Source organism: Grosmannia clavigera (genome assembly GCF_000143105.1).
Source record: "Grosmannia clavigera kw1407 unplaced genomic scaffold GCSC_167, whole genome shotgun sequence".
Lineage (NCBI taxonomy): Eukaryota > Fungi > Ascomycota > Sordariomycetes > Ophiostomatales > Ophiostomataceae > Leptographium > Leptographium clavigerum.
Window position 1 is genome coordinate 732,695 of NW_014040772.1, and position 13,154 is coordinate 745,848.

Below are 13,154 nucleotides of genomic sequence, written 5' to 3' on the forward strand. Positions count from 1 at the left end.
GTGCTTCATGAGATGTATTGTCGGCCCACATTAACGTATATATTAAGAGTGATCTCATTGAGGTCTAAACCATTGGGGTTAATCTTCTCTGGTCCCGCCATCCAGCCCGATGGCTCCCTTTGCCTTTACATCCTAACCCCTTGTTTGCTATCGAAACACAGAACAGATGAAGCAACCACGACTTCAGAAACGAGACTACAATGAACTAATACAGAACGTATATACAAATCAGAAAAATAAAAGAAGAGCAGAACGTACTGCAAAATATTATTTGGTGTGGATGAGAGGATTACACCTTGGTCGGGGCGAGGTGCCCTCTAGGTCAAGTCCATTTGATGGCAAGGGTCAATCTGTCGGCACGATCAAATGACGTACTGCGCGAGAGTCAGAAACACAACTGGGCTATGTCGGCGAGGCTTGTATGTACTTACCGGAATAAAAAGATACGGCACCCGTTTTTCGTACTCTGTCCAGGCTTCGCCGTACTTGAGACGGCAGCGCTCAATGTCGCGTTGGGCCCGATGGGCAATCATCAGACAGAAGAAGACAGGGTAAAACCAGGGGAAGGGGCTCCTAGGGAAACGTTAGCTTCGGCCGGATAAGGGCTGGCTGCACACGGGGGTAAGAAAAGGGATACTCACTTGAAGCCGGTAATGAGACCCCAGCAGATGGCAAAGAAAGCATCACAGGTGTAGATCAGCTTGCGTGCCAGACCGTACCATCCATCCACCAGAATAGCGTCGCCGGTGGAGGTCTTGATCGACTTGGGGTTCTTGATTGTCTGCCACGGCAGCTGCGGGAATGTCTTGCGAGGCACCAGCGTGCCGCGCTCCTGTGCGCGGAACCGGTTCTTCTGGCTGTTGCCGCTGTCCCACACCCAGTAGACAAACAGGTACGAGCCGTACAGCGCAATCAGCGCCGGCTTGCTCCATGCATACTCGGCCGGGTCGTGGTTGGCTAGGTACAGGGTGCAGTGGCAGTAGGACAGCGGTACGCCGGCCAGGTTCCAGAAGATGAGCATGAAGCCCCATTTCTCGTAGTACATGTCCCAGGTCGTGATGATCAGCTCTTCGCCCTTGGCACATGCATTGGCGTACAGGTAGTGGGCCATGACCAGGAAGCCAATCTCGCCCGAGATGTAGCCATAGCGGTCAAGTTGGCGTGCTGCCACGGCGCATGAAAGCAGGAAGAGAATGAACCACGGCAGGCGCACTTCGAAGAACATCTTGAAGTCCAGGATGCCAAACATGCGCGGGTTGAGCTCGGCACCCATGAAGAGGTCGTAGAGGAACGACCCCGTCATGCGGTGCTGGGCACCACGCCAGACTGCTGAGAAGTACGCCACAAAGCTGACGAGGAAGCCCGAAAGGATGGCGACGCTCAGCAGCGGGCCAAACTCGTCGATGATGGTGTACAGCGGGAAGACGCCGGTGAAATGCAACGTGAAGGCCACAATGACGGTGAAGTAGAAGCTGGTGAACGCAGAGCAGTAGTACGGGAGCTGCTTGCCACCCGCGTGCGGCAACGGCTTGCCGTAGGCCCAGATGCCGGGCATGAGGCAGTAGCAGGCGCCCTCGAAGATGAGGAACGTCCAGTACATCGTCCAGGCCTTGACGGACGGAAATGCGCTTGTGTACACGAGATTGACCATGTTGCGGCCAAAGTCGGCCCAGGACTCACCTGGCGCAGGCAACGGGACCTGGCCGCTGTAGAACGTCGAGCCAATCCACATGTACCACATCAACACTGGGAAAAAGATCATCATGGCGGACACGCCCAATGCGCCGCCAAACTCTTTGCTACCCGAGTAATCGATGCGGTGGTCTGCGCCAGGCATCCATCCATCAACAACGTGTCCATGCGCGACTCCGTTTCCATTCACAGCCTCACCATTCGCATGGCCGTTTGTGGCGCAAATGGCATGGCCATTCGTGGTGCCGTTGGCATGGCCGTTCGTGATGCAGTTAGCATGACCAATCGTCGTACCGTTGGCGTGGCCATTCGAGTTGCCGTTGGCATGGCCGTTCGTGTCGCTTTTGGCATAGCCATTTGTGTTGCCATTTGTGTGGCCATTCGTATGACCATTGGTATGGCCGTTCGTGAAACCGTTCGTATAACCGTTCGTGTGGCCATTGGTGTAGCCATTCGTATAGCCATTTGTGTGGCCATTGGTGTGGCCATTGGTGTGGCCGTTTGTGTGGTCGTTTGTGTTGCTATTCGCGTAGCCATTGGTGTGGCCGTTCAAGTATCCGTTTGCGTGGCCATTTCCCGTGCCGTTTATCTTGCCGATGCCATAGCCGTTCGTTGCGCCATTAGTCTTTCCATTCGAGATGCGCTTCCCGATTGTCTCCGGCAGTGGAGTGCCTTCCGCTGTGGATACGTCCTCGTCTGTCTCGTCAATGTGCTCAACAAACTTGGGCAGGCGTCGGCGATGAGTTGGCCGTTTGGTGCTCTCCGCAGCGGAGCTAGAATCGCCTTCTGCGTCGGAATCGCTCGGCAACAGAGATTTTCGCGATCGCGACCGCGATTTCGGAGTCTCGACCATGCCGTTGAAAAGCTCCTTCTTCCTGCCAGGGCGCGTCAGACTGCACAATTCAATTGATGGGATCTCTATGCTATTACGCATCGGACGGCAGAGCAATGGTGGATCTTACTTGGGCGTTTGCCGTAGAGAGTATCTGGCCGACATAGTGAGCAGAACTTCGGCCGACAGAATGGCCAAGAAAAACCGGGATGAAATATTATTAAAAATTTAACGAGAATTCAAACGAGTGACAATGAAGGCGCCCCCTTAAAAGAAAGTAGAAAGAGCAGCCTTTCGAAGAGAGACTGGGGGGGGATCGACGATGTAACAGGCAAAGAAAGAAGCGAGTGCGATTAATTACGACGTTCGCCAGGACAGGAAAAAGGGGTCGCGCGCGCCCCGTCGTACTCGTACTCGTATCTGGGGCACGGCCATTTGTTGCGCGCAAAAAAGTAAATAGTGAAATCGACTCGGTGGGTCCAATTGTTTACATACTCCGTACTCCGTGCTTGCCGTTTTTATGTTGCGCCACAGCGCAGGCCGTATCTTACTTAAGACACGATTAGTTAGCGGGCTCCTGGGCCTGTATCTTTTCCGTACGGAGTAAGCCCCCTTGCGAAATCAAACTGCCGTTTTCGGCTAACAAAATAACGGATCAGCAGAATAAAGTTAAATATCCGCAAGATACCAGCCGAATTTCGCAAGAAGTACTCCGTACTCGTACTAATCCTAATTTAATAACCCTAGAGTCAATCCCCCGGGCTCCTATAAAACCCCTGATCTCATCCCTGTTCGCATTTTCAATCCTCGTCCGCAACTTTGTCAGCCACAGCGTCCTTGGAAGTGTTTACCACCCGTTCCGGTGCATACTGCAACATAGGAGACTCCACCGGGGAGTGTGTAGTTGACTGCGCGGCAGACTGGATCTGCGAGTGGATTTGGGACTGCGGTACTGACTGTGTCTTCCCTGGCGGCGGCAGTGACAGCGGTTCCAGCAGCTCTGCCGGGCTCGACAGTTGCGGCATCGGGCTCACGGCCCCGCTCCCTACCACCGAAGCACCACCGCTGAGAAGGCCGCTGTTGTGCACTATCATGGGCGAGTGGAAAAATATGTTGTCCGGGCTGTTGCTGGCTCGCGACTGTGGAATTTCAACGCCGGGGATCCGAATGATTTGCGCCTCGTTCTGGTAGGCCGCCGGGATAATCTCGATGATCTGGTTGCGCGGAAATTTGAGCTTGGGAATATCCATGGCGCTGCAGTGCATCAAATACGCATACAGCACGCGCAGCACAGATTCGTGTGCAATGATCAGCAGGTCGTTTTGCTCCCGCTCCAATTCCAGGATGATAGGCTCCAGGCGCACAGCCAAATCATGGTACGACTAAACACGGTCAGCCAATGCGCACATACCGCGTAGGGTTGAGTGAGAAGAACGATAACATACCTCGGCCCGTGGGAAGCGGTGGTGATACGGGTCGAGTTCGTGGAGCTCCACCTCTTCTGGGTAGAGCGCTCTCAGCGTCCGCTCAGGAAGCCTCTCGCACACGCCCGGGTTGATCTGGCTCATCTGCGGACGCTGCCGCACCTTGTAGCCACGTTCCTTAAGGTATTCGGCCGTCTGAATCGTGCGCAGGCGCGTCGATGTCCAGACGGTAAGTGGTCGTAGGGGCGGTACGTCGCCGTTCGGATGCGCCGCTACCGCGGCCCTGTGCTCCTGCTCACGGCGGGCCAGCAACGCCTCGGACATGAGCACTGCGTAGTTTTTGCCATCCGAACCCAAAGGCGGATCAGCACGATACGCCTCGTCTTCGTCCGGGATATCGGCGGCGACACCGGAACGCGCAAAGAAGGTGGTACGCGACTTGATGTGCAGGTTGGTGAGGTAGAAGACGATGCGATGAGAGAGATAGTTGAAGGAAACGTTATTGTAAAAGAACTTCTGGCCAGCGTTGATCATCTTGACAAAATTGAGTTCTTTTTCGTCCATTGTCTCGAAGACAGGAATCTTGGCACCGATACGCTTGAGATAGAGTGCTGCTGCCTCATCCGGCTCCATTCCAGCAAACTGTTCATAAGCAAGGCTGGACAACCATAGTGGCAGATCGAATAATGACCTACATCGGGAGAAGATATTTTCACACTTCGGGCATTCTCTGTTAGGATGCGCTGGTCATCGACATAGGACTCCAAAAACAGTGTCTGCAGCTTGTGTGAGCGTCGACGCGCGATAGGGCTAGGAATTATATGGTGCGCACCTGGACGTCATGTCTAGAAAACTCTTTGGCCAGCGCTCGTCGACCAGCTGCCGTGGGATTCACGGCGTCGTAGATTGCTACCTGGCCGTTGGCATGGTTGAGCCAGGAGTAGATATCTTCCCGGCACCTCTTCAGGATCTTTTGGCGCAACATGATTGATGCCGGGGTGGCGTTTGGGAAGAAATAGTCTGTTGGCACCGTGCCACCCGGAATGGTCGCACGACGGTAATCGCCAAGGTGGAAGATGCGCGTTTTGACGCCCAACCTAGCCATGCCAGCATGAGCTATCCGTAGGACGTCGGAGGACTTTCACTCCAAGGGGACAAGTCTTACCATTGCAAATAACGAGACAGAGAGACACAGATGTGTCTGTTGGGAGAGTCAGTCAATTGTAAGGCACAGACAAGAGTGTTGAAAGAGCTTCACTCACGTTTTACCTCGTGCTGGCAGCCCAACCATGACGATGGCAATGCGACCCGAATGAAAGAGCCGGCCAGACATGGTGCTGTACAGCTGGGCCGGAGCCATGTGGTTCGGCTCGGTAGAGACATCGTGTATTCCGTCAATGAATGTCGAGCTCTTGCGACGGTACCGCGGCGCGTTGGCCGCAATTTCGGCTGTGCTGACAACATCGGTTCGTGGTTAGCACCCTCGAGCTCGCACATGCGGCCGCGATAGCGCAGCGGCCTGAGAAGCAGACTGGTTGAGAGACAGGGGGCCTATAATACGTACAGAAGAGTATCCATTTTCCGAAGCGAGCAGACTGGTCATGCGCTCGACGCTATGCTTGAACTGAAAAGAGGATCAACAGTCGGGAAGCAATTCGACTTGGCCCTGGAAGGAGGGGGTTCCTGATAAGTGGGGCAGTTTCCCGGCTCGGTTTCTCAATACGGCGACAAGGCTGGAAAAGGCGGGTATTCTACTCAGAAGACAATCCTTCTGGTGGTTGCGTCTGTCGTCGCGGGATCGAACGCACTCGTCTTTTTGATGGATGGGACAAGAAGGTGAAAGGGACAGAAAATGGGCAGGCGGGACAGCTTCCTTTTCTTGCTTTTCGGCTGTCCTAATATGGAAATTTCGGCACAATAGCTGCTTACAGAACGCCGATCAAAGCGAGGCGACTAACGGCGACATGCGCCCAGCTAACAGTCCGAGGCAAAGCGAAGCAGGAAGGAACAGGCGAGCTTTTGTGAAATTTATAGAAAACGGCGATGGAGAAAATGGCGCAAAGATGGAGGGATCTTACGGTACGACATGCCCCTCTACGAGTAGTGCTGTGACTGGGCGACATGGCATTTTCGAACTTGTACGAACTTTAGCATACATTCGTATAACTAGGCGCAGGCTCGGTAAACATACGAGTTCCATGTGAGCGCAAATCCTGGTCTTGATACAATGCGCTTTGAGAAGACAGACAACTGTTGACACATAGCATTGACTCAAAAAGAATACGCGATGCAGAACATTCATCGCAATGAAAAGTGCGAATATTTCCAGAGATATTCTTCTCTGGCTTGGTTGGACGGCGCGTCTGCTCCAAGCCGGCCAATCAGGTATAGATCTCTCAATCCTGCAGGTCAGCAGTGCACAGCGACGTCAATGACGAGACCTGCTGCCGGGGCAGATGAATAATACTTTGCATCAGCATTGCATTGCGATGTGAACTAACCGCGCTCCATTCGGCACCCGTCGGCCTCCACGTATGGTCACGTGAGTACACCATTAGCACGTACTCTGCCCTCTTAGGCCGTCCCTGTGGGGCGGCCGCACTGCGCATTCTGCGATGGCCTACGGTAATCGCCAGTGTTTGCGAACATTGAGTCTAAAAGCATATCTTGTTGTTGTTTGGATGATCGTCTGGACTTCTCTTGTTGTCAGAGCTAATGGAAGTGAAGTTGCTTATCTTTGCCGCTGTTCTGTCGCTTGTAAGCCCGAGTTAACGTTTATAAGCTGCGTTGGGAAACGGGTTTACGCTGGCTATCTTTTTTTTAATTATTTTTAATCTCTAAAATTTTTCTCCTCCGCCGACGACCTGTTCAAAATACTTGCGAGATTGGTTATACCCACCCACCTTACCTCGCATTTCCACGCTGCGCACACGACGATTGACGGAACCGAAGTGCATCTGCGGCGGCATCTTTCTCTTTCCACTTTCTTCGCTGCTGTCGCCGTCCCGGTCTATTCCGTCTTGTGATCGCGTCCTGGCATAAAACCCGAAAAGCGGCGGGGGCAATTCAGTTGAAAAAATGGCGTCCGCAGACATGTGGACGTTTCTGCAGGCCAATCCTGTGGCAGTGTCCATCACAGAGGCATGGAAGTCATTCTCAGACCGACGTGACCGGTTGGGCCTCAGCAATCCGGGCACGGTCGAGGCTATTGCGAAGGAGGTGCAGCGCGATGTGCTGCTCAACAACCACATGTTCACTGGCATCAAAGCCGACCTGACGAAGCCGTTTAGCGTGTCTCCTCTGTTCCAGGTGTCCCACCAGTTTGCCATGGGCGACCGGTTACAACCATACACGTTTGCAGCCCTCTACGGCACGAACAAGGTGAGAATCGACCGGAGCCGGGGCGAGGCCGAGGAGAGGGACGGGAAGGAGGTTTCTGCGTGGCGATGAGAGGCCGTGGTGCTGACAGCATGTGCTCTTCCGCATAGGTGTTCTGCCAAGGACACGTAGACAACGAGGGACAGCTGGCGGCCCGGTTCAACTACCGCTGGACTGACGGGCTCGTCTCCAAGTCGTCGGCTCAGCTGGCTCCCGGCGACGGCCAGAGCATGGTCCAGATCGAGCACGAATACACGGGCCGTGACTTCACGGCGTCGCTCAAGACGATGAATCCGTCGTACCTCGACGGCGGCCTGACCGGCATCTTCATCGGCAACTACCTGCAGTCGGTCACTCCCAAGCTGTCCATCGGCTTGGAGGGGGTCTGGCAGCGCGGCGCGCTGTCGCAGCCGCCCGATGCCTTGCTCTCGTACTGCGGCCGGTATGCGTCGGGTGACTGGGTGGCCACGGCACAGCTGCAGACACAGGGTGCCATCAATGCGACGTTTTGGCGCCGCCTGGCCGAAAACGTGCAGGCCGGTGTCGATATGACCCTGCAGGTGGTGCCTAACGCGGCCGCCGGCCTGATGGGTGGCGGCCTGCAGAAAGAGGGCGTCACGACCTTTGGCGCCAAGTACGATTTCCGCATGTCGACCTTCCGCGCACAGCTGGACTCCAAGGGCAAGTTAGGCGTCCTGCTGGAGAAGCGGGTGGCCGCCCCCGTAATGATGACTTTCGCGGCAGATGTGGACCACGCTTCGGTAGGCCTCGATTCCGTGACGTTGCTATAACCCCCCCCAGTTCCTACTGCTAACAGCCTGCAGCAACAAGCCAAGCTTGGCCTAGGCATCTCGATCGAGACTGGTGGTGAAGAGATGGAGCTCAACCCCGACGGCAGCCCCGTTCACGCACCACCAAACAACGTCCCGTTCTAAGCGAGTGAGCAACAAAACAAGAAGAGAGAGAGAGAGTGCTGAAGTAGAAAAAGCTAGAAAATGGCCATCTTAATTTTCCCCTTCTCTGTTTTCTACCGGGCTGCGTCTGGGGTACTCTCTTACTTGTTCGCTTCCCCTCGAGACGCTCTGTTCAGCCAGAACACAACACACCCGCTCCACTCTCCCTCTACGGTTTGGATCTTATGCAACCATCTTGAATGTCGGTCATGGCGTTATGTATCTCTCTTTTTATTGGAACGCTTTTCTTTTTCTTTCGGGACCAGTTGTTCGGGGTCGAGAGATGGCCCTGCGGACAATGGCTGGTTGGCTATGGGACTATTTTGGTTGCAACGCATGCTTGCCTCTTGCTTGTCAGGAGGCCTTGTGGGATTACCGTCCGAAGTTCAAGGTAAAAGCACTGTCTGAAATGTATGGGAGGAAATATGTAGGGGCTACTGTTCTCTTTCTAGAGCATCCCTTCTGCCTTCTCTTTACCCCTTCCCCTTATTCTTACCTGTCTGTGTTACTAGCTTTCCTCTACCCCCTCTTTCTACTTCTACATATCTCGTATGATGTCATGGCATGTGGATGGGGAAAACGACACTGGGTTCCTTGCATATAATTCAGAGAAACAGAAGATGCCCAAAATATCAAGACAATAAACTTGTGCATTTAAATAGTGACTGCAGCTTTTAGTTGTCTGGGCGCTGTCCCGATGTTATCCTTAATTTCCACAACATATAGAACATCCTGGTGCCTTGTCTTCTGGTACAGGACTAGAGCGCATCCCGAAGCCTGCCGACATCGGCAACTACAAAAGCACATGGCTGCAGCAACCTGAGCGCGAAACCGGTCACGAAAAGGCAAGGCAGAGCAGAGGCAGCAGCCTCATGTTTGTACGCAACAATGTTCAAGGGACTGCATCAATCTTCACCACTTATGCGTTTCAATTGCCACGCTCCATACTATCGCCGAACAACGAGCTCTGCTTAGCAATCCAACCCCATGGCATTCCATCTACCAGAACGTGTTGTAGCCAAGAACCTTGCGGGTCATGCCGTATGTGGTAGCTGTTCGTGATGTTAGTATGGGAGCCAGGCTACGATGATCGGGCGACTTTGAGCACTAACCGGCAGCGGAGCCAAAGAGGATGACCATGTACGGCGTCAGAAGCACATTGCTGCGGGGGTTCTGTATCGGACTATTGTCAGCTACAGTCCTAGATGCTTGTATGGAATAACCCGGATCAACGGAAACGCGCGAGTGTGAACGAAGGACTGGTTGCGACATAATACTGACAATCTTCCAGAGGCGGGTGTGTCCGCGGAACGCAGCCTGGTAGGTGCGCTGGAAGTAGGGAACCTTGTTGGGGGCGTCGATGAGACTAAAAGGGAGACGCGGACGAGCGTTAGCGATCCATACTTTGTGATCCGACACCATGGCCATCGTCGTTGTCGTCGAGGGGCAGAATTTTGACAGAGTCACGTCGCATTGGCCAGCAGCCATTGGAGCGAGGCGCCGACAAAGCCAGAAAAAGGGGGAGACTCACCCCATTGTGCCGGTTTGCGAGAGTTGAGTAGAGAGTTATGAAGAGTCAATGTTTGTCGTCGTTGACCGAGTTGCGTCAGATGGTGGTACGATCCAGTGAGAAAGCTTTTGATTGAGAGCGACGCACCCGAGGGAAATACGTCGGAAAATAGTCTGTCCCGATTGGCTGGAAGATAAAATGACTAATCACTGTATGTGGAGCCGATATGCTTGATGAAATCGTTATCCAAAAAAGTCATTTAAATCAGAGAGGACTTACATCCAACCAGCTGTAAGGCAAGCGAGAAAGCATCGTGCTCCCAATGGGGATTCTAAGCTGTATCAATGTCATGGTAGTCCGTCTGTCAGAGTTTGGTTCGCCAGCGCCGCCAAGGCCATAGCAATGCCATTGGCGTCTCCGCGGTTGAGGCTCGCAGTTCGCTCCTCTTCCTTAGCATCAACACTTCCGCCTTCACCGGCTCGAATATTCCGGACCAATGTAGCGACTGCAGAGCCTACTTTCGATCGGCGTGGACGTAACAATATCAAGACGTCCCAACGCCACATATCCTCTTCCGCCGCCGTCGCAATCGCTGCTTCCAGACCAGTTCAGCAGCCTGGATCCTCGGAAAAACATACATCGAGTGATGGGGCGACAATCGTGTCGGCTACAACTGCGAATGTGGCATCACAATCATCTGGCGTGGACCACTTGAAGCGTCGCGGCCACTTCCTACCGTCCCCACTGGCGCGGGACCCAGCAGCTGACAAGGGCCCGGGCTTGGGGCTCCAACATAACAGACGATCGTTGCTGGGTGCCCAGCACTACGGGAAATGGCGCGATCTGCTCTTCGATTACGACCGGCTCATGTTTGAGGCTGGGCTCACGCAGTCTTCGCATTCCGTGCGCGACGCCAAGAGATCTGTTGACCTGCCCGAACATGCAACCGACCTGGGGCTCTGGAGTGCCATCTTCAATTTTGCTCAGAGGCGTGAAGACCGCGAGGGTGCTCTGGTGGTGTGGAGAGAAATTCTTGATAGGAAGCAGCTTCACCAAACGGACGGTGTTGTGGCCATTTCATTCTGGCAGTCCGTGGTAGAGTCTGCCCTCGAGGACGAGGCCTTTCTGGAGAGCACATGGGCATATGCAGAGTGGATGCACGACGAGCACGACGCACACTGGCCAAACTACTACCGAACCATCGTGACATTCTGCCTGGACAATGGGCAATATGACCGGGCACTACAATGGCACCTGCGGCTGGGCGCACATTTCGGTGTTGCGAGGCGTGACTTTTTCGACATGCTAAAGGCTTTCATCTCTGACCCCGAGCCCGAGCTCCAGGACACGCTGCATTGCATCTATGCCACCAGCCACCACCGCCAGCTCTACGATACTATTGTACCCCTTTTGTGGTCTGAGGGCCATTCAACGCTGGCACAGACGTGGCGCGAAACGCTTATCCGGCACGACGACATACCGCTGTCGACAGGAGCGTCACGGCCGTTTCTGCAGTACCTTGCCGGCTACTACCCAGAAACGGAGCTCCATAGCCAAGAACAGACGGTGCTGAATTCTCGGCCTGTGAACCAGGCCCCTGCTCCCCGACAGCCTGCAGAAAAGACGGCGGACATGCCGAAAAATCTCTACCATCTCATGAACCGTGTCCACGGCGAGACATTTGGCATCCAGGAGAAGCAATTCAACGACAAGATCGGAGCGAAATGGTTTGCAACCAGCTGGGTGTCCTTGGACACGGCGATCAATCTCGTGTCCGGTCTGGGCATTCTTGAGATTGGGCCGCTGTCCCTACAGTCCATTGCGTTGCGCGAAAACGGACCTGCTGGGGTTTCACGTCGGTTACAGCAGCTGGACGAGCTTCAAATCAGCGTCGGACAGTCCAACTATGCCAGAGGCATTCGCCACCTGGCCAAGATGGGTGACGGGGAGACGTTGGACAAATTCCTCCATTCCACCATACACCCGGACGTGTTTGACGACGTGGTGCTGCAGCGCTATGTTCTCGGCTCTGCCTCGTTTACGGGCGACTGGGAGACACACCATCTGCTGCTTGCTATGCGTCTCGCGGTGTCGGAAGATTCACTGGTGGCCACGTCTAATCAGCTGCTTCAGACCTGTCTGGACCAGCGAAGGAAGAAGGCCACCCTGAAGCTGATGGACGAGTTCGCTGCCAAGAACATCGAGTTGCTGCCGTCAACTTGCGAGTCCATGTCCGATCTGATTTTGGCCGAGGTCCCACGCCAGTTTGACCCCAACGCAATTCCGGACGTCGACTTTTGCATAGCCCTATGCCGTCGTCTGGCGACGTTACGTCTACCTGTAGCCACGGAGGCGTGGCAAAACATACTGGTTCTGCTCGGCAGACAAGGCCGTCTGGCCGACCTGGAAGCCATTGCAGTGGACGTTGCAAGCCGCTATGTTTCCATCCAAGCGGCGGCCCTTCCAGCACCAAAGACTTCGCCCGCGTCGTCGCTACCAGGCGCAAACGCTGCCTTTAAGGTCCACGTTGCCGATGTGCCCGATGTGTTGCGTGATGAGAGTCCATCACAGACGTCTGACATTGGCTACCGGCTGCTGCCGCGCGACCTGGCATTGGACCACCCGTTGCACCCACTGAGCCTGATATTCGATCGCAGCATGGTTGAGGCGGTTGTTCGATGGTACTTCCACCGGAAGCTGGCGTACCGACAGGGACAGAACGTGCGATCCCCTATAGGCAACCGGTTGGGAAAACAACCAGTACCGTCAGACGGTGCGAAGAAGGCGGCCTCTCCGGGAGACTTTTCTTTGGCCGGTGGGATCCGCCTACTGGCCATTCTGCGGGATCGCGGAGTTGCAGTGCCGACGGCCATTGTCCGGTCAGAAGCCCTGGTGTGCATTGCCGCCGTGTTTGGGCCCCCGTCGATGGCCACACGCTACTGGCAGCCGGCGCGATCGGCGAACCAGCTGACGGTGCGGGAGGTCAAGGATCTATGCGATGCGGCGTGGGCGACCAGCGGCAGCAGAGGAGGAGCGGCAGAGGCAGAGGAGCTGCTGCCGGCTCTGGATGTGTTGGAGAAAGCATTGAAGGCCGTCCGGCCGGTGGCCAACTCGTTTGGAAACCAGCTGACGCGAAGGGGGGACAAGAAGAAGATGTCACGAGAGGCGTTCATCGACGCTGTCTCACAGCAGCCTGGAATAGAGCCGAGCACAGGATGATGACGAGACGCAGTTATGCATGGATATACTCGAAACGAGATAGACTAGTTAGACGACGATACCACCGATGTAAGATACATTAGCCCATTCCTTTTAACGATTCTATAATCGGACCCGACTTCCAGTGCAAGAGAGAAAACGATAGT

The 13,154-nt window shown here is 54.7% G+C and overlaps 5 protein-coding genes across 5 annotated transcripts; 2 read left to right on the forward strand and 3 right to left on the reverse strand.

Moving 5' to 3' along the window:
* Positions 1-362: 362 nt before the first annotated feature.
* On the reverse strand, positions 363-2,626 carry CMQ_6182 (c-24 sterol reductase; the record flags this gene model as incomplete). Its single annotated transcript, XM_014315247.1, has 3 exons — positions 363-374; positions 432-573; positions 642-2,626. 3 exons carry the CDS (start codon positions 2,624-2,626, stop codon positions 363-365), a joined length of 2,139 nt encoding a protein of 712 aa, XP_014170722.1.
* Positions 2,627-3,324: 698 nt separating this feature from the next.
* CMQ_6423 (fructose-2,6-bisphosphatase) lies at positions 3,325-5,526 on the reverse strand (the record flags this gene model as incomplete). The annotated part of the gene is made up of 7 exons (XM_014315488.1): positions 3,325-3,906; positions 3,970-4,590; positions 4,644-4,724; positions 4,781-5,045; positions 5,114-5,149; positions 5,211-5,402; positions 5,513-5,526. 7 exons carry the CDS (start codon positions 5,524-5,526, stop codon positions 3,325-3,327), a joined length of 1,791 nt encoding a protein of 596 aa, XP_014170963.1.
* A 1,500-nt stretch (positions 5,527-7,026) lies between these two features.
* CMQ_5997 (mitochondrial import receptor subunit) lies at positions 7,027-8,261 on the forward strand (the record flags this gene model as incomplete). Its single annotated transcript, XM_014315062.1, has 3 exons — positions 7,027-7,329; positions 7,437-8,087; positions 8,151-8,261. The coding sequence occupies 3 exons, from the start codon at positions 7,027-7,029 to the stop codon at positions 8,259-8,261; spliced, it is 1,065 nt and encodes a 354-aa protein (XP_014170537.1).
* Positions 8,262-9,278: 1,017 nt separating this feature from the next.
* CMQ_6401 (uncharacterized protein) lies at positions 9,279-9,815 on the reverse strand (the record flags this gene model as incomplete). Its single annotated transcript, XM_014315466.1, has 4 exons — positions 9,279-9,331; positions 9,392-9,452; positions 9,561-9,645; positions 9,811-9,815. 4 exons carry the CDS (start codon positions 9,813-9,815, stop codon positions 9,279-9,281), a joined length of 204 nt encoding a protein of 67 aa, XP_014170941.1.
* Positions 9,816-10,191: 376 nt separating this feature from the next.
* CMQ_6437 (uncharacterized protein) lies at positions 10,192-13,008 on the forward strand (the record flags this gene model as incomplete). The annotated part of the gene is made up of 1 exon (XM_014315502.1): positions 10,192-13,008. The coding sequence occupies one exon, from the start codon at positions 10,192-10,194 to the stop codon at positions 13,006-13,008; it is 2,817 nt and encodes a 938-aa protein (XP_014170977.1).
* Positions 13,009-13,154: the final 146 nt, after the last annotated feature.